We start from the raw sequence: 13,261 nt of genomic DNA, 5'->3' as shown, positions 1-13,261 counted from the left end.
CTCATTGATTTGCAAGCAAATGACTTGTTGAAAGAAAAGCACAGAGAAGGAAAACTTGTTGAATTTTATCTCTGCTTACCTGATGATGAGTTTCAAAGTTGAAGAAATTTGCCTCTAACAATGTATTTAATTTCCAGAGTTGATAGAGGTTACTTATTCATGTACATATCAATCCACCTAATCATGTAATCCACCAGAAGTTAGGCACTCTGAAAAGCCTCCTAAATTTAGCATACCTTATATGCACCACAGAAAACATCAATAAAGAAGTAGCACACTTAACTCAATGCTTTACTAATGTTAACCAGTTCCCTACTATATTAGTTACAGGAACTATTAACAAATATAAAAAATACAGACAAGAGGCATTTAACAAACGAACAAACTCAAACACTCCACAAAACAAAGGTAACCTAATTACTTGCACCATCCCATATATATAGAAAATATTAGCTTGCCTCTATCAGAAATTTTGAAAAGACTAGCACATAAATATAACCTTAACATAATGCCTAGATTCGTTTTCACCCCTGGAATGAAAATTAAACACGTGTTAAAAAAAATTATATAACAAACCCACCCCACCAGGAAACATTTACAAAATATAGTGTAACAGTTGCCTAGCCTTTTACCTAGGTGAAACAGGACATAACTTGATGATCAGGTTAAAAGAACACCAAAAAACCCCCACCCAAGTCCAGGAGAATATAAATAAAAAACAAACAGTTTTTCTGAACAGAATGTCACAGTACTAAAACATGAGCCCAACAGAAGAAAAATCTGAGAAGCTTTATTAATAAAATTAAACAATCCCACAATTAACAAATACCCAGGTTCATCTCTATATATCTTTGATTGTTATTTCCCCACAAATTCCTAATTTTAGGCAAATATTTTGCCTAAAATATTTCATAGTTTTTTTTATTTGGTTTATTTATCCATAGATAAATAATCTGTAAAAAAATCACGTGAATTGATATGTAAATGAATAAGTAACCGCTCTAACAATTCTGGAATTTAAATACATTGTTAGATTGTTGAATGTTAATTTCAATTCTAAAACGTTCTTTTCTGTTAAAACTTATGGACTTGAAAATGATTGCACCAGTGATCAAAATGTCATACCTGTTCTAAAAAAAAACTAACTGTAAATTGTAATAAAATATACTAAATAACATTTTACAGTATTTACCTCACTGCATTGATACAATAAATATTAGTAGATATTTCAGTTCCATTATATTTATTCATTGCTTGATTATTTTTTGAGGGCACAGGTTGGCCCTGGGATAAAGCTCTGGTATTCCAAGTGGACGGGTCAGCTTTGAATCCATGTCATCCCACAAAATATTCCTCGCACTTTAAGCTGTGGGTGCATTATAAAAGTGACAGTCACTTTTTTAACATGGATGGTGAGTGAAAGGATTCAAAATTAGGGATGGTGGCAGGTAGACTTAGAGCTTTGCTATAAACACAAATACAGAATTTTTTTTTCAACGCTCACATTCTTTACCTAAAAGAAATATGTATGATAATTGTCATCACTCAGATTATTTCATAGTTTCAATTTAACCATGATAATGTCCTGCACAATTAAATGATTACTAGTATTAGTTTTGAGTATTCACATTTGGTAATACAGTATCATTCTACAATTAATCTGATTAGGTTATGAATTTCTTACTAAAAACCAACAAAGATGAGTTTGGACATTAAAAATGGGCTTCACTGTTGTGTATCACTTTAGTTGCGTTAGTACTGAAAAATATTTCTTTAACTAGCTAATATATCGAATGTAATTGCTTTTTATTTTGAGTTATTATTTACTTTTATTGTAAAGATTGTTTTGCATTATTAGCTTAAGACATGTATTAAGGCTCACCTAAATATTTTAAGCTGGGGGAACCTCGTGAAATATTATGGCTGAAACTATCATTAAGAGTGAGAGAACCCAACTGATGAAACAATGCATTGAGAAGTAGAAAAGTATATTTAATTAGCTATACTGATGGTCAGTTTTATTTTGAGTTTCACTAAAAGTACACAGCTTACTCTGATCAGAAGTTGTTATTATATACCCTGTTTTAGATTGTGTATAGTGTTAGGGATTTCTTAATATAAAGTTACTTCGTTATTGTAGTTAAAGCCTAAATCCGTAATCTTTAGTTTCCAGTTACAAATAATAACCTCATCCGATATTTCACTTTGTACATCCTTTTCAGGTAATATAGTTTACTTACTAACTTAAAAGATGTCACGAAATAGTAACTTTCCAACAGTTATAAATACAGTTTGAAAATAAAACATGCATTACGTGCATCATAAAAAGTTCATATACTTCTGTAAGATCCTAAATCATTTTGTCGTGTATTCTTTCAGTCTTGTTAACATCAGATTAAATTTTAGTCATAGCAACACAAGACTTTCAAACACTATATCAAATTTCTTACACCAAGTCTTTACCATCTTATTTCTAAGAAGTGAATAAGGTGAACGATCTTATGGCACGTAATAATTTTGTTAAATGCATACACAAGTATCACGTAAATATGATTGTCATGCGTTTTTATTTTATTGCTTGTACATGACAGTTTCTAACCGATGGAAAAGACTAACAAAGAAATATAGGCCAGCTTAATTGTATGGGTTAGGTGTGATGATAAAGATTCTCTTAGAAATATTGTATGGACAACGTTGAATAATTAATCCCAATATTTCAATGAATATGTGGAATTCCACGTAAAACTTTCCAGCTAATTCCATGCTAAAACATACTCCCGAGAATACTACACACGTGCAAATATTATTATTTTTTAATGTAGGTATCATTAACTTCTGATCAAAGCAAGTTACCTACATAGATCAAAACTAAAAATTACGTCAGTATTTAATACGGCTAATTTAATAAATTGTTCTAACTAGGTGTATGCAAAGTCGTAAATCAACAACTTACTAGTACACATGACACTGGCTTTACATAACTAATTGAACTGTTTCTAAATTATCATAGTATGTGTAATACTGTTGATAAAGTTGCATATATTAAGCTCAAAGGGGCTATCCCACCAAGGGTATCAAAACCAGGTTTCTAGCGGTATAAGTCCGCAGACATACTGCTGTGCAACCGGAGAGCATATTTTTTTAAATAAATTTATGTTTGTAAAACATTTATTTATAATGGCTGCCTTTTGTATACAGTTATCTTTTGTAAAACATGCAAAACTTTGGAATGAATGGACTTTTTTTTTCTCCAGAAAGTATTGGGAAGTATAGATCTTTAAAGTTTTCCAAGTTTATTAAAAAAATAATTTGTGTTTACTATAAGAAATAAAACGGATAGTCCCTCCTACATGGGTTTTTAATACGCCTTAATTCCTGCTTATTATTGAGTTTTTTAATAATATTTTTTTACTTTGAACAAAGAGTGAAAGTTATTCATAACATAATCGAATTCTTACTCTTCATTAATACTAGTCTTTAAATTATGCCGAACTTCTTTAATAGCATACCGTGATGCAATAAGTAAATGGATGTGCCAGAGAAACTGTGTGATATGTCAATTGATAGCTTGAGTTTTCAAATGCGAAAATACAATAATATTAATTACAGTTAGTATACAGGACAGTGTGAAAGGCTTAGATGATGATTATAATACATGTTCCTCTAGGAGGAGTTTCATTGTTAAAGACCATTTCTGTGACAGGCTGTTCAATCCCTGTAAATAACTTTAGGCTAAGTTCAAAAGTCCCACTTGTCATCATATTCCTCTTCCAGAATCTGTGAGCTGATATCTGTCCATACTCTTTGGAAAATGGGCTACTAGTGAGCGAGACACCATCAAGTATTTCTTACAATCTGTGTCACATGAGTCCAAATTGTTATTGTTGTTGCGAAAGATGATTCAACTTGATATTAGGCTTAATAAAGTTATCGGTGTTTGTGTATTTGAATTTAAAATCAGGAACATCTTTTCGTGTAAGTGAACTGTAAATTATACTTGCTAGATATTAACGGTTTGTAACCATTATTTAATTTATGTAATGCATATTGGTGTATAGAAGACATATTGATACTAGAAATAAACGACCTTTATTCACTAAAAAACAAACCGCAATTGACGGTGCAAAGCTTCAAATGGTTTAAATAATAAATCATATTCTATTCTACAGCCATCATACGTACATAGGAGAAACCGGAAGAACCCTCTACACAAGGAAAGGAGAACGTAAAGACGCTCTTTATAAACAACAACATAAAAATTGAAGATCATTTTTTAACTAATCATCAACAAGTAACACCTGACTTGAAACCACCATTCTCCGAACAAGTCGTCCCTCAGTGGCACAGCGATATGTTAGCGAACTTAAAACGCTAGAAACCGGGTTTCGATACCCGTGGTGGTCAGAGCACAGATAGTCCATTGTGTAGCTTTGTGCTTAATTCCAAACAAACAAACCGAAGAAGTCCTTACCAAAGCCACCAAGTACACTGACAGAAAAATGTCTACGGACTTACAACGCTAGAAACCTGGTTTCTATACCCATGGTGGGAAGAGGACAGATAGCCCACTGTGCTTAATTCCAAACAAACCGAACAAGTCATTACCAAAGCCACCAAGTACACTGACAGAAAATTCAAAGAAGCTCTTCTCATGGCACAACAACGACCACAAATGAATAGAGACAAAGGATGGCGCCTATAATTTAATTGTTTTGTTTTTATCCAATTTTTTTGTTATTTCAATCTGTAACCTTGATAGAACGTTTGTTTACTACAGGAAGCAGTTAATTATTTCAACAATACTTTTCTTTCAACAATGTGCTTTACTACTAAATATGTCAAAAGCGCTCTGTACAAATGCACGTTATAGATCCGAATAGAATATATTATTTAAACCATTTGAAGCTTTGTACTGTCAGTTTCGGTTTGTGTTTAAAATTAATGAACGCTCCTGAAGAAGCTGTTATCATTGTTTAGTTTTGTTATAATAAGAGTTAAAAGCAGACGATTGTAGGAAGTTGTGTTTATAAGTCATTGATATTGAGACTATCGAACATCGCATGCAACACATTGACGTCGAGAATATAGAAGGCGGGCAGACGATTAAGTGATACACATATCAATAGTGTAAGACGAGCAGAAGCAACAGACAGACAATAGGAGAAGAGAGTAAAGCTACAGGCAAGAAAAGTTCGGCGTGAAGTTAACTACCGTACAAGAGATAGGCCTAACGTTTAATACATTAGAGCAGGGGTCACCAAACTTTTTTCACAGCGGGCCAGATAACTGAGAGAATGACGAGCGCGGGCTGCATAACCATTTTGTTCAATACAATACAGTGAATACACAAAAAATAAAGACAACAAACATGTTTATTTACCAAAAAGTTATCAAAGAAGGCGACGTTAGCAATAAAATAGTTATATCACACCCAGTGCGCACATATCCGAATCTTACAAACTAAGCAGCAAAAAAAGGTTAGTGAGATCTGTGAAACTGGCGTTTAGCTTTTCAGATATCATCAATATTTGCTTTGGAATTGCTGCATCCAACCAAGAGAATTGCTTTCAAATGTTCATCAGTCAACATCGTTCGATGTGCTGACTTCACATACTTCATTTTTGAAAATGTTTGCTCACAGACATAAGTTGTTCCAAACACTGTTGCCATACCAGAAAGCAAAGTTGTAAACGTAAATGACGTTTATAATAAAATGTTGAAGCCAAAAACAAATTATAGAAGCAAGAAAACTAAAAGTATTGCTGAACATACTAAATAACAGTTTTGTTTTAAGTTTACTTACTGATTAAGTATATCTTAGTACAACTTAGAGCTTTTACAGTAAGTAAGATTTCTTTTCAGAACAGGTACAATGTTTCAATCACTAGTCCAATTATTCTCAGGTGCACAAGTTTTAATAGTAAAGAATGTTTTAATATTTAAATCAACTTTTTAATCATTTGTATTAAACTATTTTCAAATGCATTTAATATTACTATGATAAATATTGAAGAGAAAATGTTTGCTTTACAAGTTATTTCTGATTGGATATTTGTTAAATTTCTTTTGAATAGATTTCTTTATTGAATATACAGTTGAAAAAGTTTTCTTTGTGTATCTGTCACTGATTAGATTCATTTTTTTAGTCAGTCTATTAAAAATGCAAATGTTATTTATGAAGTGGAAAAGCCAAGATAAAAAAATTAGTATATTGAAAGAAACTGAAATAATTTTTTACTTGTGCATAAAAGGTCAGCCTGGTATTCTAATTTCATTAAAACAAACATTTTATGATTTGTGTTAAATTCCTTTTTTTAAGTACTAGAGTTTCTTTTTATATACTTAAACACAGTGTTTACTGGTTGCATGGTGAGTTTATTAAATCTAAACAAAAAAAAAGTTGATTAACTTCATTGAATAAGGTGTTTAAACTCCTGTAATTTCTGTAATTGCTTGAGTTTACGAACTGCATGACTTCTTTCAGTTAGTTATAAGTTCCATTATACAATGCAAAGCCAAGCATCAGTAAAACAAAACCTGAAACAAATGCATAAATCTAAGAAGAAAATAGTAAGTTAGAAAATGCATGAACAAATATATCCATTTAGGTCTATCCATAATGTTAGGTTTAAGTAATCATAGTTATAGCTTGTACACCTACTGTGTTACTCAGTATTACCATACAAGATCATTGTATTTTATTTTATGTTAAAACACTGACAGTCATATTTCATGCAGTGTTTACAACATTGACCCGTACGTTATGCTTTGTGTCAAAGTAATATGATAGGGTGTTAGTATTTGCAATGCTGGAATTAAGTCTAAACTTGGTGATTCATATAGACAAGAAGAACAGCATCCTGGTTATCAGAGAAGCTTGCCACAGAAGGGCATGCTGTAGCTTTACTTTCTGGAGATTTGCAAGTTGACCAAAGAATAGCTGTCTTGAACAGATTTAGAGATGGCAAAGAAAAAGTCCTGATTACTACCAATGTTTGTGCCAGAGGTGAGGACACCATAGAATTTGCTGATAGGTTATCTATTTTTGATCACAATTTAAAGAAATGTTTGGCTGTTTATAAGTAACAATTATTTACATAATAATTTTATAACAACCATGAAATATTTAAATTTAGGATTATAAATAAAATGTTTTCTCTGTTCTATCCAAATTTTGTAGTTGTTATCATTGGTCCAGTTTCAGTAGATCACCTTTGGTTTCACACACAGTTTGTTTTGGAGTCTAAGAAACTATCTATCTTGAGTTGAAATTGTTCTTATCATAACACCTGCTGACAGTATCCATTATGTGGATATCTTTCTGCTTCATGATAACAAAAACATTATCAAGAATAGGGTCACAAAATGTAATAGTGTTTCTCTCTTTATAAAGAAATTGGTGGTTTTTTCTAAAGACCTTATAATTATTGCATCAATATGATTACATACTGTAGTAAATACAATAAAAATAGTAATATGGATTTTAATGAAGCTATCGCCTTCCCTGTTTACATCAGCTTCATGGTCTGCCTGTAATGATGACAACTATAATAACTTCAATATTACTCCTATTATCATCAGATCTAGCTCATTTGTTGTTATGTGATATGAATTTTATATTCAGGTATTTTCACACATACAACAAACACCATTGTTTAGAGGGTGATGCATTACAGTTAGTTTTTTCAGAGCTGAATTCTGCTTCAAAAAGATGCCCTACTTACTGAGTTGATATTCTAGTGTCACAGCATACATTGTTGAAAGTGAATCATATTATATACTGTAAATGAGTGCAGTAAATTATATATATATAATATATTAGGAGGATGCGTGTAAATAAGTTATAGAATAATATAAAGATGTACACATTTTTATATTTTTTAAACTAGCTAAAGTTTGGTCGTTGATTACTTCAGAGTTTTGTTTAAACAAAAATTTTATTAGACTAAAATTTGTAATTACTTTAATATGCATGAACAGAAATGATAGCTTGGAAGCTGCCAAACCAAAAAAAAAATATTAGGGGGAAGTATTGTTAGCAACTGTGGTATTAAAAGTATAACTTTTAAATTATGAGTCAACACCTCATTAACAACAAAATAGCTCTAAATGTCATTTGTCAATAGCCAAATAAAAGGGATTGACAGAAATTTTACAAATACATTTATAAGCTTTTATCTAATTGCCACAGCAAGTGGGATAACATTTCTTATAGTTGTTATTATAAAAAAATTGATATGTTATTTTGTAAAAGTTGAAAATACGCAGTATTAGTTTAGAGGCTAACTACAGCTTGCATATGTGTTTAGTGTGGTTTTATGTTGATGTTTAAGTTGAATATTTTTTTACATCTCAACTCTGTGTCTTCTGTCACCCAGGTATTGATGTAGAACAGGTGACTGTGGTGGTCAACTTTGACCTTCCTGTTGACCAGAAAGGAAGGGCTGACTGTGAGACGTATCTTCACAGAATTGGCAGAACGGGACGTTTTGGAAAAGTTGGTCTTGCGATCAACATGGTTGATGGCCCACGAACAATTGCCCTTTTGAAGCAGATAGAAGATCGCTTTGGTAAATTTGCACAATCTTAAAATATAACAAATTAATAAAATAAATGGGGGAAAATTAATTGGTATATTATTTTAATAAATATAATTTCAACCATGATTTAACAGGAGTTGATAAATTTTTATAATCACAAAAATGACCAATTTAATGTTAACCAAATCAGTGAATAAGTTTTTCTAGTTGCTATACAAGTACAGAATTTCCAGGAATCAAACATAACAGACAGTAATCACATTATCTGACAAGATAAATTTGTAGCTAGTAAAAAGTAGTCAGGGTTAAGCTATTCTCAGATGTTATACAAGCATGTAGAGTTCATAAAACCTTTAAAACTAATTTAGTTTCATATCATACAAGAAAAAAAATGCCAAAGTTAAGTTAACTCTTAATGTTAAACACAATAACTAAAGTCAGTAGAAACAATCAAAACTAAAACACTTGTATGTCACTCAAATAAAAGTATAAAGTTAGTGAAAACAGAAGAAGCTTAGGTAATTCAAGATCTCATTAATCTTAATAGTTTGATAATCTGTCATTCTTATCCTTTTCCCTTTTTTTTTCTAATGTGCTGCCATCTGTGTGAAAAATCTTATGACATCTCCTTCACATTATTTAATATTCTAATTGTTATGGAATTTCTTTGTTGCAGCCCATCGACATTGGTTTTCATATCCAGTTTTAGACTCATGCCACTCCTTTTCCATTTAGTCCATTTAATCTTTGTCTTCTTTTTCTTTCATTTTTTTTAATAATATAGGGTTAGACTTCTACAGACACCTGGATGTTTAGATATATTGTATGACCTACTGAGGTTGGTAAGCTTAAATTCTCTTTTGGAGTTCTGTAGGTTACAGTGCTACAAGTTTGTTTTCCACTATTTCCCAGTGATATATGTGGATGGCTGTAGCTTCCCTTGTTGATTTTTCTCATCTCATACGTTTGCTTTTTTGTGGAATTTAGATTCCTTAGTTCTTGATCTTTTGGCCAGTAATCTTCTCTTTCATAAAGCTGTTTTTACCCCTATCTTCCAAGCTTTAGATTCTTTAAGTGTTCACAATTTGTTTGTACTGACATGGCCATCCCAAATTTCTATTATACAAATCATTTTTTTTCTACCTTTGGCCTTTTTTTTCTTTAGATGGTTGCACCAGAAGATCTGTTCTTCTGAATACACTTAATTGGGTTCATTAAAACTGTTTGTCATTCTTTTACGAATTCTGAGCCTGATGATTTGTAATATGAAAAATTGAAGTTGACTTGGCTTATAGTTCTTATTTATTTTTTCATTAAGAGCTTAAATAATACTGAAAGAACTGCCTTAGCTGTTTGTTTAGGTTTTTTCATCACCTTATTCACATTTTTCTTTAGTTTAGTGTATTGTTTTCTTCCATCTATTCTTTCTGTAGATTCATGTGGTTTTACCCTAGCTGTATTTTTCCAACAAATACTCAGTAACGTACTTGTTCATGTCAACATTCTAATGTTCTATTACAATTCAAATTTATCAGTGACTTTGATAAAAATCTTGGATTAATCAACTTTTTGTTTGAGTTTTCTCTGTTCCATCTACATTTCATATCATTGATCTTGTTTCAGTGGTTCACCTTTTGTTTTCACCCACGGATCGTTTTGGGAGCTTTTGACTATGTTTAGTTCCTGAGGTTGCAAATGTTTCTTTTTTTGTAGTTTTAATTTTTTTCCTTGGAATGCTTACTCTTTCTTTACATTTTATGGTGTTTATGGTTACCCAGGGTATTTGATGATTATTGTTTCTGCACTTTTTTCATTCATGAGATTGTACTACTATTGTAAACTAGTTTGCTGGGCACTAAATGCTTTCAGTATGCATTAGTTTTTGTCTTCTTCCTTAGTCCTTTGTTTAATTTAGACCACTCCTTACCAAATGTTATTAACACTATGTAAATGGGTGGGTGTAAGACTATGCATGCCACAATATGTTTAGAGTTCCATTTGGTGTGGCATTATCTATTTGATGTCAGACTATGTCAACTATTCATTTTATCCTGCACTGCTGATTTAGTGGCAGTTCGTGGTAGAGAACAGTAAATACCTGATACAATGTACAGAAAAACTGTCGATGTGCATTTCAGAGGTTCTAGAGGTTATGAAAATGCAATATGCAAATTGACAGTGGAAAATGTATTTTTATTTTTCACATGAACATCATCTTGCACTCTGAATTGTCAGAGTTTTAGTCAGACTGATGTGGGCAATTCACGAATGAATGTTATGTACAATAGACTTGTGCATTTGACTAAAAGCTTGCCATGTTTCACGTAGATACACTTAATATATTCAGAATTATAGTCAACATTCCATCTCCAATATCAGCGTACCAACCCTTTGTACATTTACTTATTGTCGTCATTCTTTTTTTCAGGTAAATTAAACCTATAATAAAGAATTAAATAGTAATTTCTTTATCTGTGTGCATAATCTTGTAATGCACTTGATTCATGTATTATTAGTTACATCTGTGTTTCGTGCTTCTTTTATGTTAATTTTTGAACCTTTATTCTCTATAAACTGGAAATTATAGCCACTGAACATCCAGGGATACAGTAACATATTTGAAATTTTCATCCTTTAGGTGGACACGTTCCCTCTTATTTTCCATTTATCAAATTATCCACTTTAAGAATAACACACATTCTCTCTTTTTCTGCATTTATCCACTTACCTCCTGTAAAAATGACATTTCAAACAATACCAGTTCAGTAGATTCTAATGAAGTATGCGCATGTAGGTAGAACTTCATGCTAGAAAGAGAGGGATGTTATAATTCTGGAAAGAATAAGGATGACCATACACTGGACACATCATAAAAAGAGAATGTTGAAAGTGACAGTGGAAAAGCTTAGAACAACAGATTATTATATTAGCTGCATTGTATTCATGTGAAACTATATACTTTAATTTCATGTTGACAAATGTCCTGCTACAACATCACTCATCCTGCTCTTCTTGCAGATAATTTTGCTGGGGAGAGTTACTGACAAATACTTTTTAGATATGCTGTCTCAAAGCTAAGTCGAGGCTGTTGGAAATTCACCATATGGAATAAATTTTTGTCAGATACACCATTTAGAGAATCAGTTTATTAGAATACAGAATATACTATAGGTATAAAGATTTAAAGAACAAGTTAAGATTAATAACAGCTCCAGAAACACTTAAATTAAGACTTTTAAGGTGTTTTTCATTTTGCTAAAAGAAAAGATTAAAGTACCCACAAAGTTATTCTCGACTGTTGGAAAGTTACTGAAGACATGAGATTGTTGTAAGTTTTGTTTGTAATCTGCTTTTTTTTTTTTAGGGCGAAAAATAGTAAAGTTGGATGCCGAAGATGTTGATGAGATTGAGAGGTTGAACCATGATTAAATCTCTTTATAAAAGTATAACACAAAAGACAAGGGAATGAAAAGTGCTTTTAAAATCAATAGATGTATAACGATATTTGTTTTTTAAAAGGACGTGTTCATAAATACTTTTACAATAAACCTCATAGTGATGAGGTATTGACTTTTGTGTGTATTGTGATCTTATTTCAGTAAAAAGTATAGAAAAGTAATTCTTGTTTTTTTATTTAATTGTATATTTATTTTACTTTCTTTGTCAATATTTTGTAAATTTGTTCTAAAGTAATGATTAATGTATTTATTTTATTGTGTATGTAAATAAAATTGGCACTGGGAGTTATTTATCTACAAACATGCAGTGAAAGAGTAAGTTTGCATCTACTAATGTATTACATGTATGAATTTCTAATTTTTGGCATATTCATGAACAACAGCTTAATCTCTCATGTAATTGCTTTAATTTCTTATTCCATGAAATTTTAGCTTGTTTTTTAAGCATCTATGACAAAAAAAAATTGATCATTTTTATTTTAGGAAATGAGGCCTAACTTCTCAAACCTCCAGAAAAAAAGAGATGTTTTATTATTTAATTACTTATATGAAAGTTGGAAATGGTAAATTTGGGGAAGGTTGAAGAAGATATCCATTTTTTGTGACTGTACAAAATTCCAAACTGACATGGCATTGAAAGAGTTAAAGAACAGTTTCACACCTTACCATCACGAGACACGGAGTATATGTATGGCATCATATCCTTCTGTGCTGTTTTGAATTTACTTTGTTTTATTGTTAAGTTAAGCAGAGAGAGGTGGATGATACAATTAAATAGATGGCTTGTTGTTGTGAGTAAAAAAGAAAAAAATAGTTGTGACTCTGAATAAAATAAAAAAGAAATAGAAATCTATCAACAGGAAGTGAAGAAGAGATAACATGCTTCTTAAGAATTGGTGTAGGTCTATGTTGTCCTTTTATGACACCAAATGCTTAAATTAAGTCTCATTTACATAACACACATGTGCAGTACATTGGAAAGGGGTAAGATTTGGCAGTACACCGGTAAGTTAAACAAAATTATGCTCATTTCTAGTCTTTCTATGATGGAAAGAAAATATTATGTAACAACTTACTATACGAACACAGTTAATGTATAGGAATTAAGCATCTGCTGTAACTGACTTGGTTATTTGGAAAATGGACTGTAAGAGAACAACAATTGGGGGTAAGATGGCATATGTATTACTCAATCTAAATAAATTGTTTTGTTTGTTTTTGAATTTCGCACAAAGCTACACGACGGCTATCTGCACTAGCCAT

The 13,261-nt window shown here is 31.4% G+C and overlaps 1 protein-coding gene across 1 annotated transcript in view; it reads left to right on the top strand.

The window, feature by feature from the left end:
• The window catches only part of LOC106464318 (ATP-dependent RNA helicase DDX19A-like), a 28,090-nt gene extending 15,931 nt beyond the window's left edge, over window positions 1–12,159 (top strand). Inside the window, exons 8-10 of the mRNA XM_013924449.2 lie at window positions 6,844–7,006; window positions 8,379–8,570; window positions 11,905–12,159. Coding sequence (XP_013779903.1) covers window positions 6,844–7,006; window positions 8,379–8,570; window positions 11,905–11,969 — 420 coding nt within the window. The 3' untranslated portion in view covers window positions 11,970–12,159. The remainder of the gene's footprint in view (window positions 1–6,843; window positions 7,007–8,378; window positions 8,571–11,904) is intronic.
• Window positions 12,160–13,261: the final 1,102 nt, after the last annotated feature.

This window comes from Limulus polyphemus, unplaced genomic scaffold (genome assembly GCF_000517525.1).
Source record: "Limulus polyphemus unplaced genomic scaffold, Limulus_polyphemus-2.1.2 Scaffold1619, whole genome shotgun sequence".
Lineage (NCBI taxonomy): Eukaryota > Metazoa > Arthropoda > Merostomata > Xiphosura > Limulidae > Limulus > Limulus polyphemus.
The sequence above is the reverse complement of the archived record's forward strand: the minus strand, read 5'-3'. Positions and strand labels throughout refer to the sequence as shown.